The sequence below is a fragment of the Mycetomoellerius zeteki genome, unplaced genomic scaffold, assembly GCF_001594055.1.
Source record: "Mycetomoellerius zeteki isolate Tzet28-1 unplaced genomic scaffold, Tzet1.0 scaffold62, whole genome shotgun sequence".
In the NCBI taxonomy this organism is placed as follows: Eukaryota; Metazoa; Arthropoda; class Insecta; order Hymenoptera; family Formicidae; genus Mycetomoellerius; species Mycetomoellerius zeteki.
The window spans coordinates 3,223,174-3,245,441 of record NW_017257632.1 but is presented as its reverse complement, the minus strand read 5'-3'; the positions used below and the strand labels follow the sequence as shown (position 1 = coordinate 3,245,441).

At 36.1% G+C, this 22,268-nt stretch overlaps 2 protein-coding genes across 4 annotated transcripts; both read right to left on the bottom strand.

The window, feature by feature from the left end:
- LOC108728551 (fibrillin-1) lies at positions 1–14,930 on the bottom strand. Of its 2 annotated transcripts, none has more exons than XM_018457149.1 (20): positions 14,643–14,930; positions 12,264–12,578; positions 11,559–11,984; positions 11,020–11,167; positions 10,582–10,793; positions 9,362–9,520; positions 9,096–9,248; positions 8,431–8,574; positions 7,134–7,425; positions 6,876–7,057; positions 6,456–6,799; positions 5,612–5,871; positions 5,148–5,468; positions 4,944–5,032; positions 3,550–3,890; positions 2,778–3,211; positions 2,142–2,466; positions 1,807–2,059; positions 1,235–1,364; positions 1–810 (listed from the first exon to the last, which is right to left on the bottom strand). In XM_018457149.1, the coding sequence occupies exons 1-20, from the start codon at positions 14,725–14,727 to the stop codon at positions 402–404; spliced, it is 5,022 nt and encodes a 1,673-aa protein (XP_018312651.1). In that variant the 5' UTR covers positions 14,728–14,930; the 3' UTR covers positions 1–401. The 2 variants fall into 2 exon arrangements, with proteins under 2 accessions (XP_018312651.1, XP_018312653.1); XM_018457151.1 differs by having other exon boundaries at positions 6,474–6,799.
- Positions 14,931–19,982: 5,052 nt separating this feature from the next.
- Set (NAP domain-containing protein SET) lies at positions 19,983–22,036 on the bottom strand. 2 transcript variants are annotated; one of them, XM_018457154.1, is made up of 5 exons: positions 21,662–22,036; positions 20,966–21,155; positions 20,610–20,815; positions 20,112–20,370; positions 19,983–20,033 (listed from the first exon to the last, which is right to left on the bottom strand). In XM_018457154.1, exons 1-5 carry the CDS (start codon positions 21,911–21,913, stop codon positions 20,014–20,016), a joined length of 927 nt encoding a protein of 308 aa, XP_018312656.1. In that variant the 5' UTR covers positions 21,914–22,036; the 3' UTR covers positions 19,983–20,013. The 2 variants fall into 2 exon arrangements, with proteins under 2 accessions (XP_018312656.1, XP_018312657.1); XM_018457155.1 differs by having other exon boundaries at positions 20,610–20,806; positions 21,662–22,035.
- Between the last annotated feature and the right edge of the window lie 232 nt (positions 22,037–22,268).

Here is a 22,268-nt window from a genome sequence, read left to right as displayed (position 1 = left end):
TTCATTTTACCCGCTTATTCGGCAATTTTTAGAAATTAATATCTCGTTAACTGATGCGACCATTGCAAAACGATAAAGAACTTATCGATTCAGTTTTTCTCATAAAGAGTACATGCCAGTTTCTCCGGCTGGTCTGGATCATCCCGTGTATGTATTAAAACGGAAGTTTTATTCAACAGATTATAGCAACAGAAAAAATTTCATATTTTTAAGAAATTATCACATAAAACAAGATTTGAATATATAATGCTTGTTGCTCTTATGATACAATAACACTGTGGAAAAAGAGGCAATCACGTAAATCGGACAATTAAGCGTATTTCTAAATTACGTCACTTTATTTTACGATTTTAACTTCCATCTTCGTTCATCCGTATTTTATCTTCGTTCAAAAGATTTTCTCAGAATTCATATTGCGAGACGAAAATGAAGATTTTAGCGATGGCACTTCCGACGAACGTAGCGTCTTGATAGATCTCCATTGTGAGATCCAGCTCGATCTCCTGCGGTCCAGGAATCGTGCGCGTCAGCACCAGGACCGCTTGTGACGGCGCCGGTCTCTTCAGGGCAAAGCAGGACTCCGTGGCACGTTCGATACCCGGTGGTGCGCGCACGTCTACCAATGCCATGGTGAAATGTACCATCGATTCGGACTGATAGCTTCCCCTCATAGTGAACAGTTCCAGTTGACCGGTAGACGGCATGGGCAGCATGCTCACGAAGGTAATGAAGTTGTAGGAATAATGCGATGGCGACCGAAGACAAGCTAGGTCGTCCATGCGGCAAAATCTCGAGGAGCGTACACAGCGGCTAAAATTGCGAATGGAAAAAGAAGATTAAAAAGAGACCGATTGGCGTAAAAAAGGTGCAAGTAGAAGGAATAGTGTTTTTTAAAATAAATTTTGACCTCCTATAAATACGAAAAATAATTAAAAAGTTTGGGGAACATTTCAAAAGTTGAGCACGAAGTTGGTGTTTTTATTCAAATTTCAATATTCTTGCTTAATTTTTGAGGTGTTCCTTAAACGTCACAAACTTTTTGATAATTTATTGTATCCAGGAGGTCAAAATCTAATCGGTCCCTTTTTAACATCCTTCTTTACAGATTTATCATCACACACAAGTCGATCAAATAATTATTTATATTCAAAATTAATTCAAACGAATATATCACAAATGTGACATACTGAGAATTGAAGTTAAAGAAAATTAAATCTATCATTTAATCATTTACTTTTTTCTCATGGGGTCCCGATGGTACCCTGAGGGACAGTTTATCCGATTACATCGGAAACTTCCGCGCGTGTTCTGGCACATCTCTTCCGCATCCCTGCATACTTGACCTGCCTCACACTCGTCGATATCTGTGAACATACGTAGAAGACAATTAAGTACGTTACAGCACGTGGCGGTATCGTGACCGCCAACGATGCCGTGATTGCAAGAGATCGAGGAGATTACAGGAACGTTCGTGTGGACCGGTGACCCGAGCTGATGCTCCAGTTTACCGGCAAACGGGTCAAGTACAAATTACATCGTCGCGCTGTTTTAACTGCGAGATAAGTAAGTGGAATGCTCACGAAGCTACGACATCATGACTCATGTAAACGAGCTCTCACTTTTCATCCTATTGATTCGTGCGACCGCGTTGATTCACAAACGTATATTGTCAGTCTTCGAATCATAATTAGGTCTTTTCTTCTTAACATAAAATCCTAATTTAATTTAATCGTTCAATATCTTCATATTCAATTATTTTTTCGTACAATTGCTTTTCTGTATACGTAGAAATCTAAAAATCATCACCTTGACACGTTCGACCGTCGTTACCGAGCCTATATCCTTCGGGACATTTGCACGCATAGCTTCCCGGCGTATTCTCGCAGATTCCGATGCAGAGATGGTTGTCCTTGAACTCCTTGCACTCGTCAATATCGCTGCAAGAACGGTTGTCGGCATTTAGTCTGAATCCAGGTTCGCATCCACATCGATAACTGCCCCACACGTTGAAGCACATGTGTTGACAGAGTCCCGGTGTTCGCTGACACTCGTCGATATCCTGGAAGCAATCGCGATTAAATTTCGAGACGAGATTTTAAAGTATTAATTTTTATCTATCCGAATTGTACGGTATGACTCACTTGACAGGTACCGGATGTTTCTCCAACGTTTTCGAAGCCTTCCCCACATAGACATTTATATGAGCCAACGGTGTTCTCGCAGCGGCTGTTCGGTCCACAAATACCAATAGCGTAACTACATTCGTCGATGTCAACGCAATCGTTATTGGGACCAAGTGCATGACCAGGCGGACAGATGCAATGATACCCGCCTCGTCGATTCTCACAGATTTGTCCTTTGCCGCATTCGTGCGTTCCCTCCCGACATTCGTCAACGTCGATGCAATACTGTCCGGTCGTCGGGTCCAGGGTGAAACCGGGTCCGCAGATCAACCTGGATCCGCATCTACAAAATTTTCCCTCGTTTAATCTGTGTCGTTTCTTTTATCTACACGAAAAGAATAGTTTTTTGCTAAAGTATCTAAAAATTTAGCTAGATACAGATTTGAAAATAATATTGTTAGACCATCAAAATAATTAGACGCTCAAGTTGGTTGTTAGAAAATCAAAACTTTTTGCGGCATTGCTCATCATGCTTTCTACATAATTATTTTGATGGTCCAACATAATTATTTTCAAATCTGTATCTAATTAAATAAATTTTTGGATACTTGAGCAAAGATTATTCTTTCCGTGTATTGGCAATTTAACGCGAACCTATAGGATCCCAGAGTGTTGATGCACATTTTCGTGGCGCAGAGATTTGGTGTTCTTTGGCACTCATCTATGTCCATGCATTTGCCGCCAGAACCGAGCTCAAAGCCGAGCGGGCAGTTCGCCCAAGAACTAGCCGGAGTCAACGACGTCGGCGTCGTCGTAGTAATCGTCGTGATTCTCGCCGTCGTCATAGGCGACGTGCGCGACTGCGGAGTCGGTACACGCGAAATGCGATCGCAGCGGTACGAACCCAGGGTGTTTCTACACTGATACCCGGTCCCGCAGTCGTGGGTGCCCAGAACACACTCGTCATCGTCTTCGCAGATCTCCGTCGCGGCATTAAGAGTATAACCGGTACCGCAAGGCAGAAATCGCGTGCATGTGTAGCTTCCGATCGTGTTGTCACATCGCTGCGTCGGCAGACAGTCGTTCTCCTTCAATGGAAAATATTAAAATCAACGGCGAAAAGTTCCGTATTGAGATGAGAGAACGTAGACTTTACATGCTTAGGCTGTGCTTTAGGATCCGATTTACGCCCACAAAAGCTGAGCATCATTCTTTTTTGTTTGATAAACAGCAAGGATGAAATGATTTCAAGAACGTTGTGAGAGTAAGTCGGATTGCAACTTTAATCTTCCTCGGCTCGATGCACGAGATGTCACAATATTTTTGTATTTTTTTTTTCTAAATTAACGCCATAAATGTCAGATCCCGCGTGATATAAGCATTACGCGAATGTTGGAGAGTCTCGTCATCGTTATCCTGTCGTTACCTGCAACTGACACTCGTTGATATCGACGCAGGCCTGCGTGAAATTATCACGCCTGAAACCGGTCTTGCAGGTGCACGTATAGCTGCCTACGGTGTTGACGCACTCCTCGTTGCTGCTGCAAGCATCCTCCAGCTCTCTGCATTCGTTGACGTCGACGCAGCCGCGATTCCTCACGAATCTGGTGCCGCGTATACACTTCTCATTCATCGGAGCCGGCATCGGTGTGGTGGTCGGTTTTCTGGTCATTGGAACAGGCGGCATCGAACAGCTGTAACCACCTGGTTGATTGTAGCAGAGCTTGTCCCCGCATGTGTCCAATTTTTCCGCACACTCGTCAATGTCTATAATTTCAAACAAAGTATTTCGCATGGCAAAACTCGTAAATATTTTTTATTTTGAATTAAAGAGTAGTCGGTTTTTTTTAAATTAAAGTATTAAGACAGTATATGATTAAGAAGGAAAGCATTATTATTTTCTTGCAAAACATACCCTGACATTTAAGCTTCCAAAATTATACCTTTGATAAAAGCATTGTTGAAAGCGAAATAATGTAGGACGACATAAAACACGAACATATTTCGATAAAATAAGAACTGCGTATCAATTTGCGATGCAGACAATCGTAAATGACATTTGTGATTAATCGTGCGTGTGCCGAAAGGCGATAGGAATAATATAATTTACCCATGCATTCGCGAAGAACTTATCGAACATAAGTCAATAATTCAATCTGACCTTGATAAGTTCTATATCGTTTTGATGAGTTCTGAAAATACGAAAAATATCTGAAATCGTTGTTAATACAGTTTATGCTATACATTAAAAAGAATATAACATTTAGTTTATGCTGCGAATTAAAAAGAATAGAATTAGATGTAATTTAAAAAAAATAGAAGAGAAAAAAAATATGAAACAGTCAAAAATACAAATATTTAACATTTCTACAATTTATAAAAGCAACTCATTAAAATTAAAATTCCGATTAATAGTCTTGAATGTATTGTTCATTTCCTATGAAATAATGCATTTTTTTTTTATCTCAATATCTTATTTTTCAGTGTTATGAAGGATTTAAATACAAGATTTTTCTTATAAAAATTCTGTATTTGAATCCTTCACAACAATATTAAAATTTAAAAAGATACATTTTATAGAGAATGAACAATACATTCATGATTTCTGATCAGAATTTCAAGATAACATTAAACTTTTTTACAACAAAAAATGTCAAGTAATGCAAAAAAAAATCATTTTTTGCATATTAATTATTTCAGAAACGTACTAATGAAATTTAACTTATGGCATCGATTTCAACATCCAAAAATCTATAAATACCTCATCTAATTTAAAGTAATTAAAAAATACATTCCTTTGTAAACTAATGTTATATGTACCTGTACACCTGCGTAAACTAGGGTGATACCGATAGCCGGAAGGACAAGCTGGCCTTTGACGTTGACGAGGAGGAGGAGGTCTCTCGCATCTGCAAGATATATATCATTGAATATTTTTTAATTCCTATTTCATTATATTGACCTAATACATAATTCCAGGTAGAACATTTAACAGATTTTGTAATAGAAAAAAGTTTCGCGCACCTGTAGGTACCCGGCAGGTTGACGCATCTCTCGGAAAATCTCGCGTCACAGCTGTACTGCCCGGTTAGACACTCATCGATGTCCTCGCATCGTCGAGCACCCAAAGAATACTCATATCCAGATGGGCAAGAAGGCAGTCTGGTCAAACACTCGAAGCCACCTTCTTTATTTACGCAGTACTGATGCAAGTTAAGCCGACAGTTATGCAGGTTCTCGGAGCACTCGTTGATATCAAGACAGGTGCCGTTGAAGGTTCGTCTAAAGCCGCGACTGCAGGGCGGTATTAACTCGCAAACAAAGGACCCGTTAGTGTTGACGCATCTGCGGATCAACATTTCCGGATTTTTGTAAATTCGAGTATTAATCGTCAGAAAATAATGTAAAAAAAATACGCCAACCGTTAGATAATTAAATACTACAGAAAAAAGTACACAGCGATTGAAGATCTAATTGAAGATGCATACCTATGCGTACTCTGAGGACAATCATGCCCTCCTAACAAACACTCGTCTACATCTTGACAGTTCTTCGTTGTCGTGCTAAAGTACCAGCCCATACTGCAAAGGGGCGAACAGTCATAGCCTCCTGGAGTATTCATGCATCTCTCATGATCCCTACATCCGGGACCGACCATGCACTCGTCTACGTCCACGCAGTAGCCTGTATTTGCGTCTCTCTTGTATCCCAGTCTACAGGGTTCGGTGGACCAGTAACGATCCGTACCCTGGAATATTATATAACACGAGTTGAATTAAAATAACAATTTTTACGAATAATCACGGAGAAATTGTTGAGTAATTTTTACCTTACAAGATTAGTAAAATATCTTGGCTATTTTTCCCTGAAAGTAAAAATATCGGAGATGTAAGGAAAAGTACTTTACAATTGTAATGTACTTTTTACCTTATTTATAGATCCATCGAGTAATTGTTACCTCATAATAAAGTAAATCATATTATTTTCAAGATTGTAAGCAACTCTCAAGGCTTTACATATACTTGTTTCTTTACCGCACAGTAGAGTAAAATTGTCAACGCTAAAAAATACTTATCGCTAAAGTAATTTTATTGAGTGTATGATAATTTATAGATTTACTTTACAAAATACAAAAAGTACCTTATAGTATGGTTATACGACGATTGCCCATTTAGCAGAAAAGTAAAATAAACTTTACATAAGTGGGCGTCTGTCCTTATATGGACCTGCCAATTTCATAAAATTTACTAGAATTTTAGCGTATATTACTTTACATTTTTCTCCGTGATCAATATGCATATTTTCTTAAGATTGATGTAATCAGTAACTCACAAAATTACTTCTAGGCACCTGTACTTTATTGTAGCGCGAAACGAACGGTCTTCTTGTTGTCGTGCTGCTAGTCGTCGTCTCGATTCGGGTAGTAGTTCGCGTTCCGCAAACATAGGAACCGTTTGTATTAATACAATATTGAGTCAAGCTATTGCAGATGTGTAAACCTAGCAAGCATTCGTTAATATCTTCGCAATGTTCTTTGACCTCGTTCACAGGTCGAGAAATGTTACGCAGCCGAAAACCAGGTGGACAAGTTGGAGAACATCGGTAATCACCTTCCGTGTTCACGCAACGCTCGTTTATACCGCAAATCGCTATTCCATTGGCACATTCGTCAACATCTACGATACATAAATTATCAAAATTTCCGTACAAAACAAACCTAGATTATTTGGTGTAAAAATAAGAAATAATTACCGATGCAGCGGTTAGATTTTCCATCGAAAAAGTAACCGTCGCCGCAATCCTCGATTTCGTTCATAACCGACGAAATGTTTGTTCCCTCTAATTTGTATCCCCGACTAAATCGATCATCGCGTTGATTGTCGTTGGTTTCTTCCGTGGTAGATGTACCCTTATTGTTTTCAACCGGTAGGCATCTATTTTTTTCAATAAAGTATATTGTTAAAATCTTCCTTTGAATATATATCATTGAACTGTCACAGAATATCGTACCTGTAACTACCAATTTCATTAACACAACGCTCGTCAAACTCTTGTTCGTTGCACTCGTCGACGTCGATGCACCTCGTTATTCCAGGATCATTAGAGGGTTTGTATCCCGCGGAACAAGTCATACGTGAATTCGATTGCATACTCTTTTGATGATCGGACGGATTATAGTCGTTTAGAATATGCGAAAAAGGACTCGATGATGTCTTTGTACACTCGTACGCACCCTCCGTGTTAACACATATCGAGTCGGGATCGGGGCAAGGATTGCTTGACTCGATACATTCGTCTACGTCTAAAAGAAAATACATATGATATAATCATAGATTATAATTTATTTACTTTTGTAGAGAGAAATCGACGAAGGTATAATATTGAAAATGTGCTGTATGACTTTTATAAGTTTCAATCTTTAAAATCTCGACACTGTTAACCCTTCGGAGTTGACGCCAAAATCTCTAATACTGATGCTAGTTCTATAAAACCTATTTAATTTTTGTTAATTAAAAGACATTAATTAATTTCAAGAAATCAAAATGAAATAAAAAATAAATATTATATATATTTTCCACCAGAAAAAAATAAATTTTAATATTTCTTTGAATAGCTATAAGTGAATGTTTACTAAATTTAAACATATATTTATTTGATACAGAAACCATTAATTTGATTTAACTATCATTTTTTTATTAAGTAAATATTTATTTACTGTAAGTAAATGTTTACTTAGTACTATTCAAAGAAATATATTAAGATTTAGTAAATTTTTTTCAGGGTGATAACAAAAATCCGAATTTTTAGATATAACATAAAATTAAATTATTTGATATTTTTGGCAAAGAGATTTATAATTAAATGGGTTCAATAGATCCACTTTCAGCTCCAGAGAGTTAATTCAGCAATACACTTATATAATTTTTATTTTATATTAATTAATCATTGCATATACATATATGAATTGTCAAAAAACGCAATCACTTAAAAAGTAAATTTATTACTCACTGCATGAAAAATACAGGGATGAAGCGTTGCATGCAAAATATTGTGGATGCGAGCTCAAATACATACCCAAGGTAATTCACAACGTTTTCCACAATCATTCGATCGATCTTTTAAAATGAAAAAAAATTGCTATCAAGAGATGCAATGCATGCATACATTTATCTGGTAGAAAGATCGGAAATTTAAGTTTAAAACGTAATAAAAATTTACTTATCGAGAAGCGATGGTCATGCCATTATTATGTGCATCATAACAATTAAAGATCTAAAAATTTTCGAGATGAAGGCCGAAAACTCACCGACGCAAACCCCCAGACCGATTTTTTTATTGTACGTGAATCCTTTCCCGCATTTTACATCGCATTCGTAAGCACCCTCGGTGTTTCGACATTGCTCGACATCTGCTACACAGCTGTGAATATCTTCCGCGCACTCGTCCACATCTGATTAACAAATAAACAGAGAGGAATACGTAAAAGAGGCAAGATTTCCCGTAGAAAATTCATCATTTTATCATACACATGAATTAATCCTTGTACATGCAATTGGGTCATACAATTCGTATTCTGCGCGTTTCTTTTTTTTCAAATACTAGAAACAAAGTAATTAATCATAACATTTATATATATTTTTTTTAAATACACAACTTAATCTAAATACGTTGTAAAGATTAAAATATATATAAAAATTTCTTAATAATTTTTGTATATTTGTAAAAGTGATGAAAGTTAATCCGGGATACGAACAACCCATGTGTAGTAAGGACCAGAAAATCATCGTGTGTACTAAGGGTTAATTTGATAATATCCAAGGAACACACAAAAGTCAACAAAAAATTTAAATGACTCGATTTTAATTCTTAACGTCAATAAAGTCAAATTTTGTAATAAAAAATTATCATTTTTCTCTTGACTCGGTGTGTTCCTTGGGTAAATCAAATAAATATAAATATTAACAATATTACCTTTGCATAACTGCAACGATTTGTCAAACTTGAATCCCGCAGGACAGGATTTCACGCCGGTCATTTCCAAACACGTGTAACTACCTGGTGTATTCACGCAAAATGGTTTATCCGTTGTGCAGGCAGCTGATAAGACGGTACACTCATCAATATCTGAAAAATAAACATATAATAATAATAATAATAATTTTGATTTACAATAATCAAAGCGTGGACTTTGATTATTTAAAATACTTTGAAAACTTTAAAAACGCGCTTCTTCTTACCTGCGCAATCACCTGTCAATGGATGCCACTTGTAACCCGGAGGGCAAGCTTCGTAGAGTGCATTCTTAGCGGATTTCTCCCTGATGCAAATATACGATCCTATGGTGTTCTGGCATCCTCCACCGGGACACACATTGCGCTCCAGACACTCATCCACGTCTGATTGATGGATCAGCGAAAAGTGACGATCACATGCGAAAATCGAACGCACGATCGCAGAAACAAGCAGCGTAGCGAATTGAACAAAAATCAATCTCGCAGAATAATAAAAAAAAGATACAAACTTGATCGCAATTCACGTAAGCGAGATACGAGGCAGACATAACAATGCTGCAACCAACATGGCGATACAATCACGATATTGCAGTACACGAGATGAAACATGAGCGAGTACGTTAGAATTATATTAAGTAACGAGAATGTGCTTTAGCAGGATTGGGAAGTAAATTTGTAACGCCGTTATCATTACTTTTTTTCTGATGACCATCATTATTTTTTTTTATTTGGAACTCCCCCTCCCGTAACGAATTTTTAATCATTATTTTAGTTCTCTGTTACCTTTATTCAATAGATAGTATTATTTTATGATTCGATAGAAATATTTCATTTAAATAAAAATTTAAAACATATTTTTATTTAAATGAAATATTTCTGTACTGACAGTAAATATTAGAATGCATTCTTAATAAAAATATTAATGTTTAAAAATAATATTTAATTAATTTTTTTTTAATAACATTTATGTCTGTAAATTACATTACAACATAAATTTTTAATAAATATGTTTTAAAGAATAAAAATATTAATATTGTAAGAATTATATAGAAGATATATTAAAATAAGTTCAATATAAAGAAAAGTTTGTTACATAGAAACTAGTTAGAATTTTAATTTTTAATAATAATTGTTACATTTAATATTAATTATTAAATGATGCGATTTTAAAATCTAATGTCTTACTTTATCATTATAAAAAAGCGAATCATTACTTCTTAAATAAAGATAATGCGATTACAAGTTACTTTTTATAAAAAGTAATGATAATGATAACAAATATTATTTTTATAAAGTAACGTTTCCAACCCTGTTTGCTTTTATTGTCGCGCGCGCGTTAATAGATATAACTTTTATTAATTAATTAACTGTTATATATATATATATATAAATGTTATTCCCTTACCTGTATGAGAGAACGCTACATTTTTTTAAATTATACATACCGTCGCACACTTGATTGGTGGCGTTATAACGATAGCCCGACGGACATAACGGTGATTCGTTATCCTCGTCCTCGTCCGGCATCTTTTTCCTAGGTGATCTCGGGATACACGAACGTGCGTCGTTGGCCAAATCGTATCCTGGATTACAGCTGCATACGACAGCCACTCCGTTGTCGGTGCACCGATGTTCGCAGGGGTGAGTTGGTTTGCATCTAAAAGTGGAGATTTGATTACATTTTTTTACATTTGCATTATTAACAATAACTACGCTTCACAGACTGAAATGCAAATGATAAAACTGACTCATTGTTTCGCAATATTTGCGATATCGTCGCAATAATTAATCCGAATGTCGATCGGATAGGAAAGTGTATTCGTGTCACGAATACACTTTCCTATGCAATAAAAAGATCTACGTTAAAATCTATATTATTGTACCTGTCGATTGGTTGATCCTGCCTACAAGTTTTTCCGTCCTCCAACAAAGTAAAACCGTCGCGGCATTCACAGCGATACGAGCCCGGCGTCGGTACGCAAATGTCAGAGCAAAGTATGCCTTTCATGAGTTGACAGATATCATCCAACTCTGTGAATCGGAACGTTAGGAATTGAAATCGTTGGGATTTAAAGTATTTGTATATAAGCTAAATAAAGAAGAGAAAAATCACACCAATTTTCTTGAGGACGTGCTATGCGCTTCAGAAAGACAACGCAAAGTGTTTTTTTACAGTATGAATGTTTTTTAAAGATATTCTCTAAATTCTTTGGAGTAGAATCTCATTCTAAAAAATGAAAATTGAACCAGTTTTGAAAAAGAGTATCTCAATTTTCACTCTTCAGAGTAAGATTCACTCTAAAAGTTTTAGAAAGTATATATTTTAACTTGTGTTTATAAATTTTATTGTTTGTAATAATCAATAATCAAGGGACATATTCCATGTAATAAATGAAGCATTTTTGTGCAAATTGTACGTTACCTGGAGTTGGAATCGAGTATGGTGTGGAATCTGATGATGAAGAGGAAGGCTCATCCGGTGATGTGGATAAAGATGATGTGGATAAAGATGATGTAGATGAAGAAGGCGAAGACGACGACGACGGCAATGACGATGGCGAAGACGACGACGGTAATGACGATGGCGACGATGACGTTGATGACGATGATAGCGATGATGATGGTGACGACGACGACGATGACGACGGCGAATACGAGGACGTTGGCGAAAACGACGATAAATCTAGATCAGTTTCGGTTGAACTCTCGCTTGACAATTCACTCGTAAGATCCGTCGTGGAGCTCGGCGACGCTTCGCGACAGCATTCCAAGAACGCGGGATCCCAAGGAATGCCAAACGAAAAGCTTTTGAAGGAGCATCCTTGACCCATAGACCCCGCGAGGATACCTGATAATACATTGATAAGACGCTCGTCAGGGATAATCGATACGAACGAGTTTGTCCGAGTTTCGTTGAAGTAGAAGTTTTTATTGATACATTAAGTATTCTTGACGTAATTTGCAAGATATATAGAGTGCTTTCCAGCAACCCAATAAACAAGAAACACAGATGACATAGTGAATCATCACATCTTTGTTGTTTGCCAATATTAAACAAAGATGATATGATCACTGTGTTACACTGTGTCGCTTACTTGGAAAGCACCAATAAACTGAATAAAAGTACCTAGCTTGCAGCCCTCGCAACAGTCGCGATGGTAATCACCGCGGCTGAAAGTCTTTGGAGATCTTTGTGATGCTGTGCTTGTCACGCAGGCCAGACCTTTGCGTGCGTCGGCTTTTCCTTTTTCGCATTGCAGTTCGTGATAGGCCCGAACGCAACAGATATCTACAGCCTCCAGGCAAAGACCCTGCTCCACCCTCGGCACTCCGGTCACAGGCCCAGTGAACTTCTCACACCTAAGACTCTCCTGAGCCCAAGAAGAGCCAAGGCCGCAGCATTTCTCGAACTGAGCCTCCATTCTTCCCTCGACAACGAGCGCTATTTCGTGCGATAAAAAATAAGCGAGTCGCGTTTGAAGAGCATGAAAATATGATAATTAATTTAATGATAATACATCTAGAAGTTAATTCGAATAAAATATATAGAAATTTGAATTCTTTGTAAAGTAAATAAAAAATAAATAAACACTCGTGTTTATCCATGTTTTTTCATGAAGAAAAATGTAAAGTAATACTGTGCTTTTAGTAAATTTTATAGAATTAGTAGATCCATATAGGAAAGGACACCTACTTATGTAAATTTACTTAATTTTTCTGGAAAATGAGCGATCATCATCTAGCTATTACATTTCACAAAGCAAATTTTATGCTACTACGATTTGTTACTATTTCTTAATCTATAAATCACCATGCATCTTAATAGAAGTTATTTTATCGATATTTTTTGCCTTATAGCGTTGAACAAAATTTACTGTGCGGTAAAAAATACATGTTTATAAAGTCTTGAAAGTTATTTGTGCTTACGATCTTAAGAATAGTATGATTTACTTTACTGAAGACAATCGCTTGAATGGATTTATTATAATTATAATATACTTTTTACTTCTAATATTTTTACTTTCAGGTAAATAATAAATTTTGGTTTATCATAAATTCGGCAAAAATAGTTAAAATATTTTTACTAGATTTGTAAGACCATTTTTCTCCGTGTTGAAACAACTTTTAAATATCTTACATTTATATCTTTGTGCATGTCGTAAATTAACTTGAAAAGAACGAGACGACAAGAGCATCTAGGTCAAAAGCTCTGTTTGATTTTTGTCGGACTTATCACTTTCTCAATTTTTTCATCAATTGCTTAAAAATTATGTAAATCTTTCATTTGCGTTATTACGAAATTCTAACAGGGGACACGAAAACGCCGACAGAATAATTAGAATCATTTTTTCACGATTCTATCATAAAAAAGTTATAAAGAAATTTATGGATCTATAAGAGAAACGCGTTGGAAAAAATATGCTTTGCACATTGATAAGAGCGAAAAGCGTCAAAACCTAGTTTCTCTTAGACATCGTATGTTTTCCCACTGATAGATGCGAGTCGTGAATTTTATCTGCAAAATATATATCAATCTAGCTCGCAAACAGTTTCTGCGAAGAGCTTAGAGATTCTCCAATAGCGCTTTCGCGATCTCAATTGTTCCTCAATGCGTCCGATCTACATATAATGCGAAAATTAATTTATATCAATCGACGCGTCGTGTGCACGAAACCACCATGGACGTCGGGAGCGTTTTCTTTTTGACATTGTAGTACAATTTAAAGTTAATGTTGAATTTTACGACAAATATCAAACACAAAAGATTACGTACAAATTTTTCACAACGGGAAAAAAGAAAATTTTACACACAAAGTGATAAAATGTTTTATGTGGTACATGTTTGTATGTATAAAATGTATATAATATTCTCTTTTAAAGAAAAATTTTGCCTGCGCCCATGTCGCCCACTTAAATACAATTATTGATATCTTTAGAATATTGATGATTGAGCTTCACTTCGTGGAACTGCTTCGAAGTTTCGAAATACCGAACGCAACTCATAGTATTCTGCGTGCGCAAATAAGCCTAGGTCAATGGAGAACTAACTAATAGGATGATTTGCTTAACGTCGGTACACACAATGAATATCGTCGTGATGAAATAAAATTTAGTCTATCGCAAATATAAGCGATTCGATAATTTCATACCGAAAAAACAGTACATAATTAAATAAAAAAAAATTTTAAGTTTTTTCTAAGACATTCATAATAACGCTTTGTCTACACAATTTGGAGTTCATTTCAATTCAACGTGTATCAAAGTCACACGATTTTTATATAAAAATTTTTCTCTACATGAAAAAAATAAGAAATATATATAGGGAAAATGAAAATTAAATAAGCTAGAAACTAGTTACATATTTCTGATATCTTGCGCAAGATTTTCATGCTGTAATCAACCACCAACCGCGAGAATTTGTTTAATAGTTTAGAATAATTTTGGGGGAATCAATTTTAACGATTTAAATCGGGAATTCAATCATTATTTGGATTACAAACGGTACCTCGTTTGTGCAGGACCAGCTGCTCCAGGTGGGCCATCAGGAGAAGGATAATAAAGGACGCAGCGAGATCGACGTAATGTGCCATTTTCCTTCATCGATCGTATTCCGTGATTATTATGCTCACGCGACTTTTCGCGATCGAATAATGCGATTGAAAATTTTCTTTTTTTCGCGAGGAAATCGTAAATTCGATCTCTTGATTCTTTTTTATCACTTTTCTTTTTCAATCTCTTTGAGAAAAACGTGTGAGTAACCGTCCCGAGGAAGTTTCGTCCGGATGCGCCTCGAATGAGCGCTCAGCTTGCATTGAAGCATTTGGTACGCCGGCACTTCGGTTTTGTCATCTGCACCTTTATACATCTCCCTCGCAGGTCCCAGGCCTCTCTTTCTACCCTTTGTCCTCAACCTCCCTCCTTCTACTCGCAACACACTGTTGCGTAGTACGACAAGTCTACCGTCCTTTCCTCTCACTCTCTCTTTTTCTCACTGTCTCATTAGATACGAGAATACGCGTGATACGCTCGCAGACTCCGTGTGTTGATTAATAACGCGATTCGAGCAGAAACGGAGGCAAACCAGCGCGATAATCTTCAAAATCGTCGGCATATCATTTGCGACTTGATAGAAATCATCACGAAGCTCCAAATATCAATTAAAAACTTTATTACAAATAAATACAATTTCGAGTGTAATTATTGCTAAAAAAATATTAACAATCAATCTTATGTACTTTAAATTATATTTTGTCTTTGTCACAATCATTTCTCGATAAATAGATATATGTTCGTTTAAACTTTTATATCCAAGAAGAACAAGACAGTTAAAATAATGTCAATTTGATGGTCATATTGACCGATTATTGATCGAATTTATGCCATTTTTTTAATGATTCAATCAATGTGGCATTATTCCTTGGATAAGCAAACTCAAGCACAAGCACAGAGAGCCATAACTCCCCTTGAGGAGACTCCTTTTTTAAAAATATTTTCATCAAAGTTATATATTTTTTAAATATATTTTAATATTTCAAAATACTTTTAATTTAAGAATCTCTTAGATATAAAAATCATAGATTCTGTTATATTTTTTGTGTTAATATAATTTTAAATAAAGTGTTTTACGAATTATACATTTAATATAACATTTTTTTAGTGTAATAATTTAAATAATAATTTAACATTGTCTTTTTCATATTTGACCTTTAAAAAAAATATTGCTTGCGGCACCGTCAAAATGGCCCGCTCCTTGACAAATTTCTGAATCCGTCAATGAGTATAAGGCAGCTTCACGGCTTATTCTTCGAGTTCTTTACCATCCTCGTGACTTCTTCCGCAGCTTCTGCTCCTCCAGGCCGCGGCACAAAGCAGCTTTTTTTGCGGAGACTCGTTCAACAGTGGCCCCCTTGTAGCGCGAAATTTCGTACCATCCATCAGGCGCCAGTTGCCTCCAAATCTCAACCAGGGAAAATTTATAATGTGTACAAATTGTTATTTATGAAAAGGGTCATTACTTGTATGCTATTAACGAGAAATCTGTAATGAGATTTTTCCTAACTCCGTTCTCTTCAGATATCGAGAAATTTTATAAAATTTTTACGCCGTTAGAATTAAGGATTTATCAGGAGAAAAGCTTAAAAAAATTATGCATTATATAGCTATTTAACGTTAGCGATTTTATTTCCAAGACATATTGACTTATAAATTTGATCTTCTAAATTCTCCGTTGCAGAGTATCGCCCGCTATCGTGATCGTAGCAATAAACGATATTGATGCTGACTGTGACACGTATGTAACACCCTGGGGTCACAGAGTCGCGCATTATGAAAAAAATCTCGCGTAATTCAGAAGCCGTCAGTAACACACGCATCATCCTCGAGGTTCGCCGTCAGCGTCTTACAAAGCCACATCTTTGGGTCTAAAGTGGTGCTTTTTTGCCGCGGTCTGCATGTGCTCGGTCTGCTCGTAATAGAGCGAACGAGCGACGACGCTGTGTGATCACGCGTGTCTATGTAAAAAAAGCGAAGAATTTGACAATCCGCTGAGAAAGGAAAAAAAGGAGATGCGGTTAACGCGCTTCATAGGGGATAAGTTTATTTGGTCGGTCGCTTCCTGTTCCGTGTTTCGACCGATGACAGCCATGATCGTGACTCCCACGAATTTAACGATGATAATCTCGAAAAACAAAGCATTAAAAAATTTTATAAGAAGAGGACACGATAGGTTCTTCAGGATTTTGATCTCTTTTAGCATAATGAATCTACATTGAAAATAAATCGTGCCATTCGAATATTTTTGTTGAATGGACCTTGCAAATAGTATTTTTAATGTATGCATTAATCCTTCGTCATCCAACGTTTTCACTGTTTTTCTAATCCAACCGGGTCACTCTTATTGTATCTTTCAAAATATTTTTGGGCTCTAAAAAATTTGGGAAGATCCTGGTACTCTTCTAACTTTCAAACTAAAAAATACGATTTTACAATGATATGACCCGAAATATTTTTCACTTTTTTGTACGTGTCTAAATTTAAGGTAGAATAAATTCAAATTTGAAAATTTACCTGGGTCTTCAAAGCTTCAGTTGGACCACGGAGGATTAATTATATGGAAAATTAAATCTCGATTAATGAGTTAATATCTATAATTTTCATTTATAATGTAGTTTATGTTTAACGAATAAAACATATCATAGATGCAAAGTTTAGTAATGGATAATTTCTGAGCTGTGGTGTATCAAAGATGCATGAGCATAAGTTTTATACCTTTGATACAGCGTAACTAAAAACTATCCATTATTGAGCTTTGCGTTTACGATATCTTTCATTCGCTATAAGCTACATTATATATGTAAATTAATTCATTACATCGAGATCCAAAGATTCCATATAATTAGTACAGGGTCTTATCATACGTTAGAAAAATACTAAATATATATACAAGACCCATTCAACAAAACGCTCAGACACGGCACAATTTATTTTTGATGTAGATTCATCATACTGAAGATTAAAATCCGTGAACACAATGCATTGTGTTCTCTCCTTGCTAGTTTTGCAAGCTACTGATCTTTGAAACTTTTATGACATTAAAAAATTATCCCGAAGAGCTGTTTAACTATCTAATTATCACTGCGAATTACACTGCGACAATATAATTAAATATTGTTCGATAATAGCGATATCGTGCACGTGTATCGACGAGACTAATGGACAATATAAAAACTCAAACTTTGTATCTCAAACTGGCAATTTTATTCGATTGATCTGTTACGTCATTGCGTAACACGGACACATCGTTTGATGGGAAGGTTTACACTTGATTCTCGTGTCCTCGCGTTTCATCTTCGCTGACATATTTATTCCTCATGCGATAAAAAAAGGAGTTTCGCACAGTATCTCCGTGAAAGAATGCAATGCAATACTAAAAAATTTATTACAACTCGCCGCTTTCCAAAGGAGCCAGATAATTATAATATCCTTTCTCACATAAGACATAACGAATCGAATCAATAGGTATCAATAAATGTAATATATAAACACACAAGTGTCTAATGATAAAATACGAATCTTATTGGTCTTATCATTTCTATAATTTTGACAATATTTCCTTTTTTCACACATGTTAGCGGTAACACGTATTAATCTAATAAATACTGACAGAACCGTATCTGAAAACAACACGAGAATATATATAGCCTTAATTTAAAAATATCGCTGTTGTACTTTATTCTAAAATTAGACAATTACAGCTTATCTTATTAAATCGACTACGAGCGCTTCCTATTCGAGAGTATAGTAATTACTTGTTTCATTCTAGGCTTCGAATGTAGAGTAACTAACGAGATTCTGTTTACTGATGCGAATGTGTAACCGAGAACTTGTCTTATTTCTTCTCTATTAATGCCGACCATAAAAGACGTAATAGTGATGATCGTCATAATTTTGTATATTGATTTCACCTTTGCCATATAATACAAGAATCTCGTAAAGTGAAATTATCGTTAGAAGTACATAATGTATCAAATGTAAGAAATATTCGCGAAACATTTACTTCATATGAGTAAATCGTGATACGGGGTGTGGAAGAACGTGAACGAGGTGTGATAAGATGAAAGTATATCTTTCTGAGTGTGACAAGTTATGAATATTATGATTAAAAACTAAACTCAAATTCTTTAGACGATTGTAATCCAACAGAGAATTAATGCTAATCGAAATGGATTTCGATACAGAGCACACATTCTCGTTTATCCGCATAAGTAATAAAATACACAATTTTACCTTGTAATTTTTTATCAAAAATTGTACATCATTTCTTGAGTGTAGCAACATATCTCGCTATATCGATAGAATGTGATAATCGGTTTGTAAAATTTAAACTAAAATATTAAGTTCTATAATAATACATGAATATACAATATCTATGCGTTTATTGGAGGCAACATTATAACATGATGATGTAGCCAAAATCATATACTATCAGCTATGTCATAGTAATATGCATAGTATAAATTTTTAATATGTAACTTATAAACGGGATACGAACATTTCTCATTATATCTCTGTTAGTATAAGATTATATTTAAAAACCATCAGATAAAATACAAATACAGTCTGCAGTGATATAAATTAAATAAGTTAGTAACAATCACCAAGAGACATTAAAAATTTTTTATCACTACAGTTTCCAGAGTAGTAATAGACAATATGTGTGATTGTAAAAAAAATATTCAAATCGTAGCAAAGAATAAAATCTTTATTCTACGTGTTTTATTCAAAAGTAATAAGACAATGGTGTAAAAGTCCGTGTATTTCATGTGCGGAAAGTATAGTCGTCACTCTCAAAAATTCTATTTAAGACACCTCGTTCTGGAAGTCATCTAAAGAATAATTTTTATAAGAAAACAAATGGAACTCTCCATCTAATGCCTCGTTCTATTTTATCCTAACTTATTCATAAAATCCGCGATATTGAGAACCAAGCGGACATTATTTTATAAAGGGAACGACGACTAGGCCATATGAATATAACTGAGGAATTTGTCTTATGTTTTGAGACAGATTTAGTGCAATGGTAGAACCTATCTAATTTAATCCAGACTCTTTCCTTTCAAACCACTTTCAATATATCTTAACAAATGCTGTATTTTTATACACAGGTTCTCAATCGAAAGAGTCTAGATCTTCTAAATTCTGCTTCTCTATTTTCGTATATTCAGAAAAAAATGTGTCCTGAGATTTATTCATATGGCATATTGTTTTCAGTCCACTAAACTATCTGCTCTTGATTGATTCGGTGCACAAAATTTCATTCATTTTTCTTTCTTTTTTTCTTTTCACATTTGTATGATGTCAGAAACCAAACTCCAACTTTATATAGGTTCTTCTCCCTCTGTAACAATTAAAATGACCTCTGTATAGCATCAAGCATATCATACAATAATACGCAAGCATTAGTTTTAACACTTACCTTCACGATCTCCTTCATCGTCCAATAGATCATCCTCTTCATTGACACCATCATCTTCATCATTCACAGCCTCGTCCTCATCATCATCTTCATCAACATCATCCTCGACTACCACTATACTGTCATCTCCCTCTTCTCCTTCTGCTCCTTCATCACCTTCATCCGCACCATCTTCCTCTTCATCCTCCTCTTCGCTTTCACATTCTTCACCGTCGCCCTCAATACCATTTTCAACTTCCATATCTGGAGCCAGGTAATACTAGAACCCATCAAATGGTAATGAATGAGGTATTATAGTACATGTATTGTATATATAAATAAAGTATTAATACTTTCTGACACTGACACATCCACATTTAAATGTATCTTTAAAGTTCTCTCTAAATTCTTTGGAGTTTCACTCTAAAAGGTGAAAATGGAGCCAGTCTTAAAAAAGAGTGGCTTAATTTTCAATTTTTAAGAGTAAGTACTCTGTAAGTTTCAGAGAATAGTATTTACCTGCAATGGATTAGGCCACATATCATCTTTAATAAGTTCAGCTATCTCATCTGAGCTTGGATCTCCGTGATCCGTAAACCAATCAAAAAATGATCTGTGCTTGAGTGGCCTCTTACGTCCTTTCAGTGGTGCTTTGGTTTTTGCTTTTTTTGTTAAATCCGCACCATCTTTCCAACGAATAGATGTACTTTGAGATGCTGGATCTCCTGCAAAACAGCAGGAGATTCATCGCAACTATGACACTCAATTGAATTATATCATATCTGTATATTGTTTTTTATTTAAATTATAACAGAATCATAGTTTTCTATATATTATTGATTTAATAGCAGAATGCTGACAACAAACGTGCTCACCAGAAGATCCTAGATGAAATTCCTTAGTTAAAACATCATTTTCAAAATATGGATTCTCATCAAAATAAAAATTAATCCTATAGCCAGATTTGATATCTTCGAATTCTTCAACTTCTAATTTGTTTAAGAATCTCAATGCATCTTCCTCGTCTTCTTCTAATATTTCGGCTATTTCTTTGTTGTTTACAAACTGAACTTCTTATAAGGAAAAATACGAATTAATACGAATCAATATTTTTACATAAATAATAATCGTTAATAACAATAATGAATGCTATTTTAATTCGAAACAATTCATGAAAGATTCAAAATTGGAGCTAAATAATTCTAATTTAGAAACATTCAGAATTTGATCTCTATACACTTGGGAGTTACTAATTTATTGCTTACATGAAATATTGAAAGACTGACATATCGTCGCGTTTTCGCGAGCTGACAACGGCACGGCGCAAATCCTCCGAGAGTGTGACGTTAATTCGGCAAGTGATAGAAAAAGCATAATCATAAAATGCGTGATCGTCTACGCGGTTACACACGCTCACTGACGCTCACGCACGTACACAAGTAGGTAAGATGGCGGCGGTCGCCGGTGGACGCCGGCCCCGCCGAGAAACGTCAAAAGGTCGCGCACGCCGTGCGCCGATCTCCCGTTGTCGACTCGCGGAACGATGGGCGCGGCGTCGGTCAAAAGGATACAGCGGTGACCCAAAAGTTGGGTATCCTCTTAATGATGTCGTTACGCTTCTGGAAGTAGGGCTTGCGCAGCTTGTTATACTTCTTCTCGACCTCGAGGATCTCGTCGCTGGCCTTCTCGTTCAGGCCATCGATTTGATTCTGACAGCCGTCGATCTCCTCGAGGGTCTTCTGTATCTCGACGTCGTAATCGCGGGCGTCCCCCTCGCCCGAGCCTGGATCTTCCTCCTTGGCCTTCTTGTTCGACGACGACATGGTTGTTAAACGCGCGCTCTCGCCACCACCACTACTACACGCCGCACTCTGTTTATTTCTCGTACGCCGTACGCGGTACGCGTTCGCACTTCGCTCTCGTCACGCCGACGGCCGAATACCCAAAGTGTACGGCGCGCGCAACCGGCGCTCTAGCGCAACCGACGGCCGACTGCGACCCATGATTCGCCAATTCTCTAGATAGGCGAGCCCGCCGCGTTAACTATTAATATTAAGTCCGTATTTCATGAATTTTAATCATCCTGGGGTGCGTTCCAAAACTCGACTCTATCAACTCCGAGTATCTTTTATCCTTGTTCAACATTCGGTGAAGAACAAGGATAAAAGATACTCGGAG

Bases quoted from the DNA above. Each gene is read 5' to 3' on its own strand.
- Set (XM_018457154.1), bottom strand. From the start codon at position 21,913: ATGTCGTCGTCGAACAAGAAGGCCAAGGAGGAAGATCCAGGCTCGGGC. The intron at 21,156-21,661 runs GTATCCTTTTGA...TAAGAAGTTCAG, and splicing joins CCAACTTTTGGGTCACCGCT to TTTGTAAACAACAAAGAAAT. The intron at 20,371-20,609 runs GTAAATACTATT...GATGGGTTCTAG, and splicing joins TGTGGCCTAATCCATTGCAG to TATTACCTGGCTCCAGATAT.
- LOC108728551 (XM_018457149.1), bottom strand. From the start codon at position 14,727: ATGGCACATTACGTCGATCTCGCTGCGTCCTTTATTATCCTTCTCCTG. The intron at 6,800-6,875 runs GTAATTATTTCT...TATGTATCGTAG, and splicing joins AAAATCTAACCGCTGCATCG to ATGTTGACGAATGTGCCAAT. The intron at 5,872-6,455 runs GTGAGTTACTGA...ATAATATTCCAG, and splicing joins AGGTGCCTAGAAGTAATTTT to GGTACGGATCGTTACTGGTC.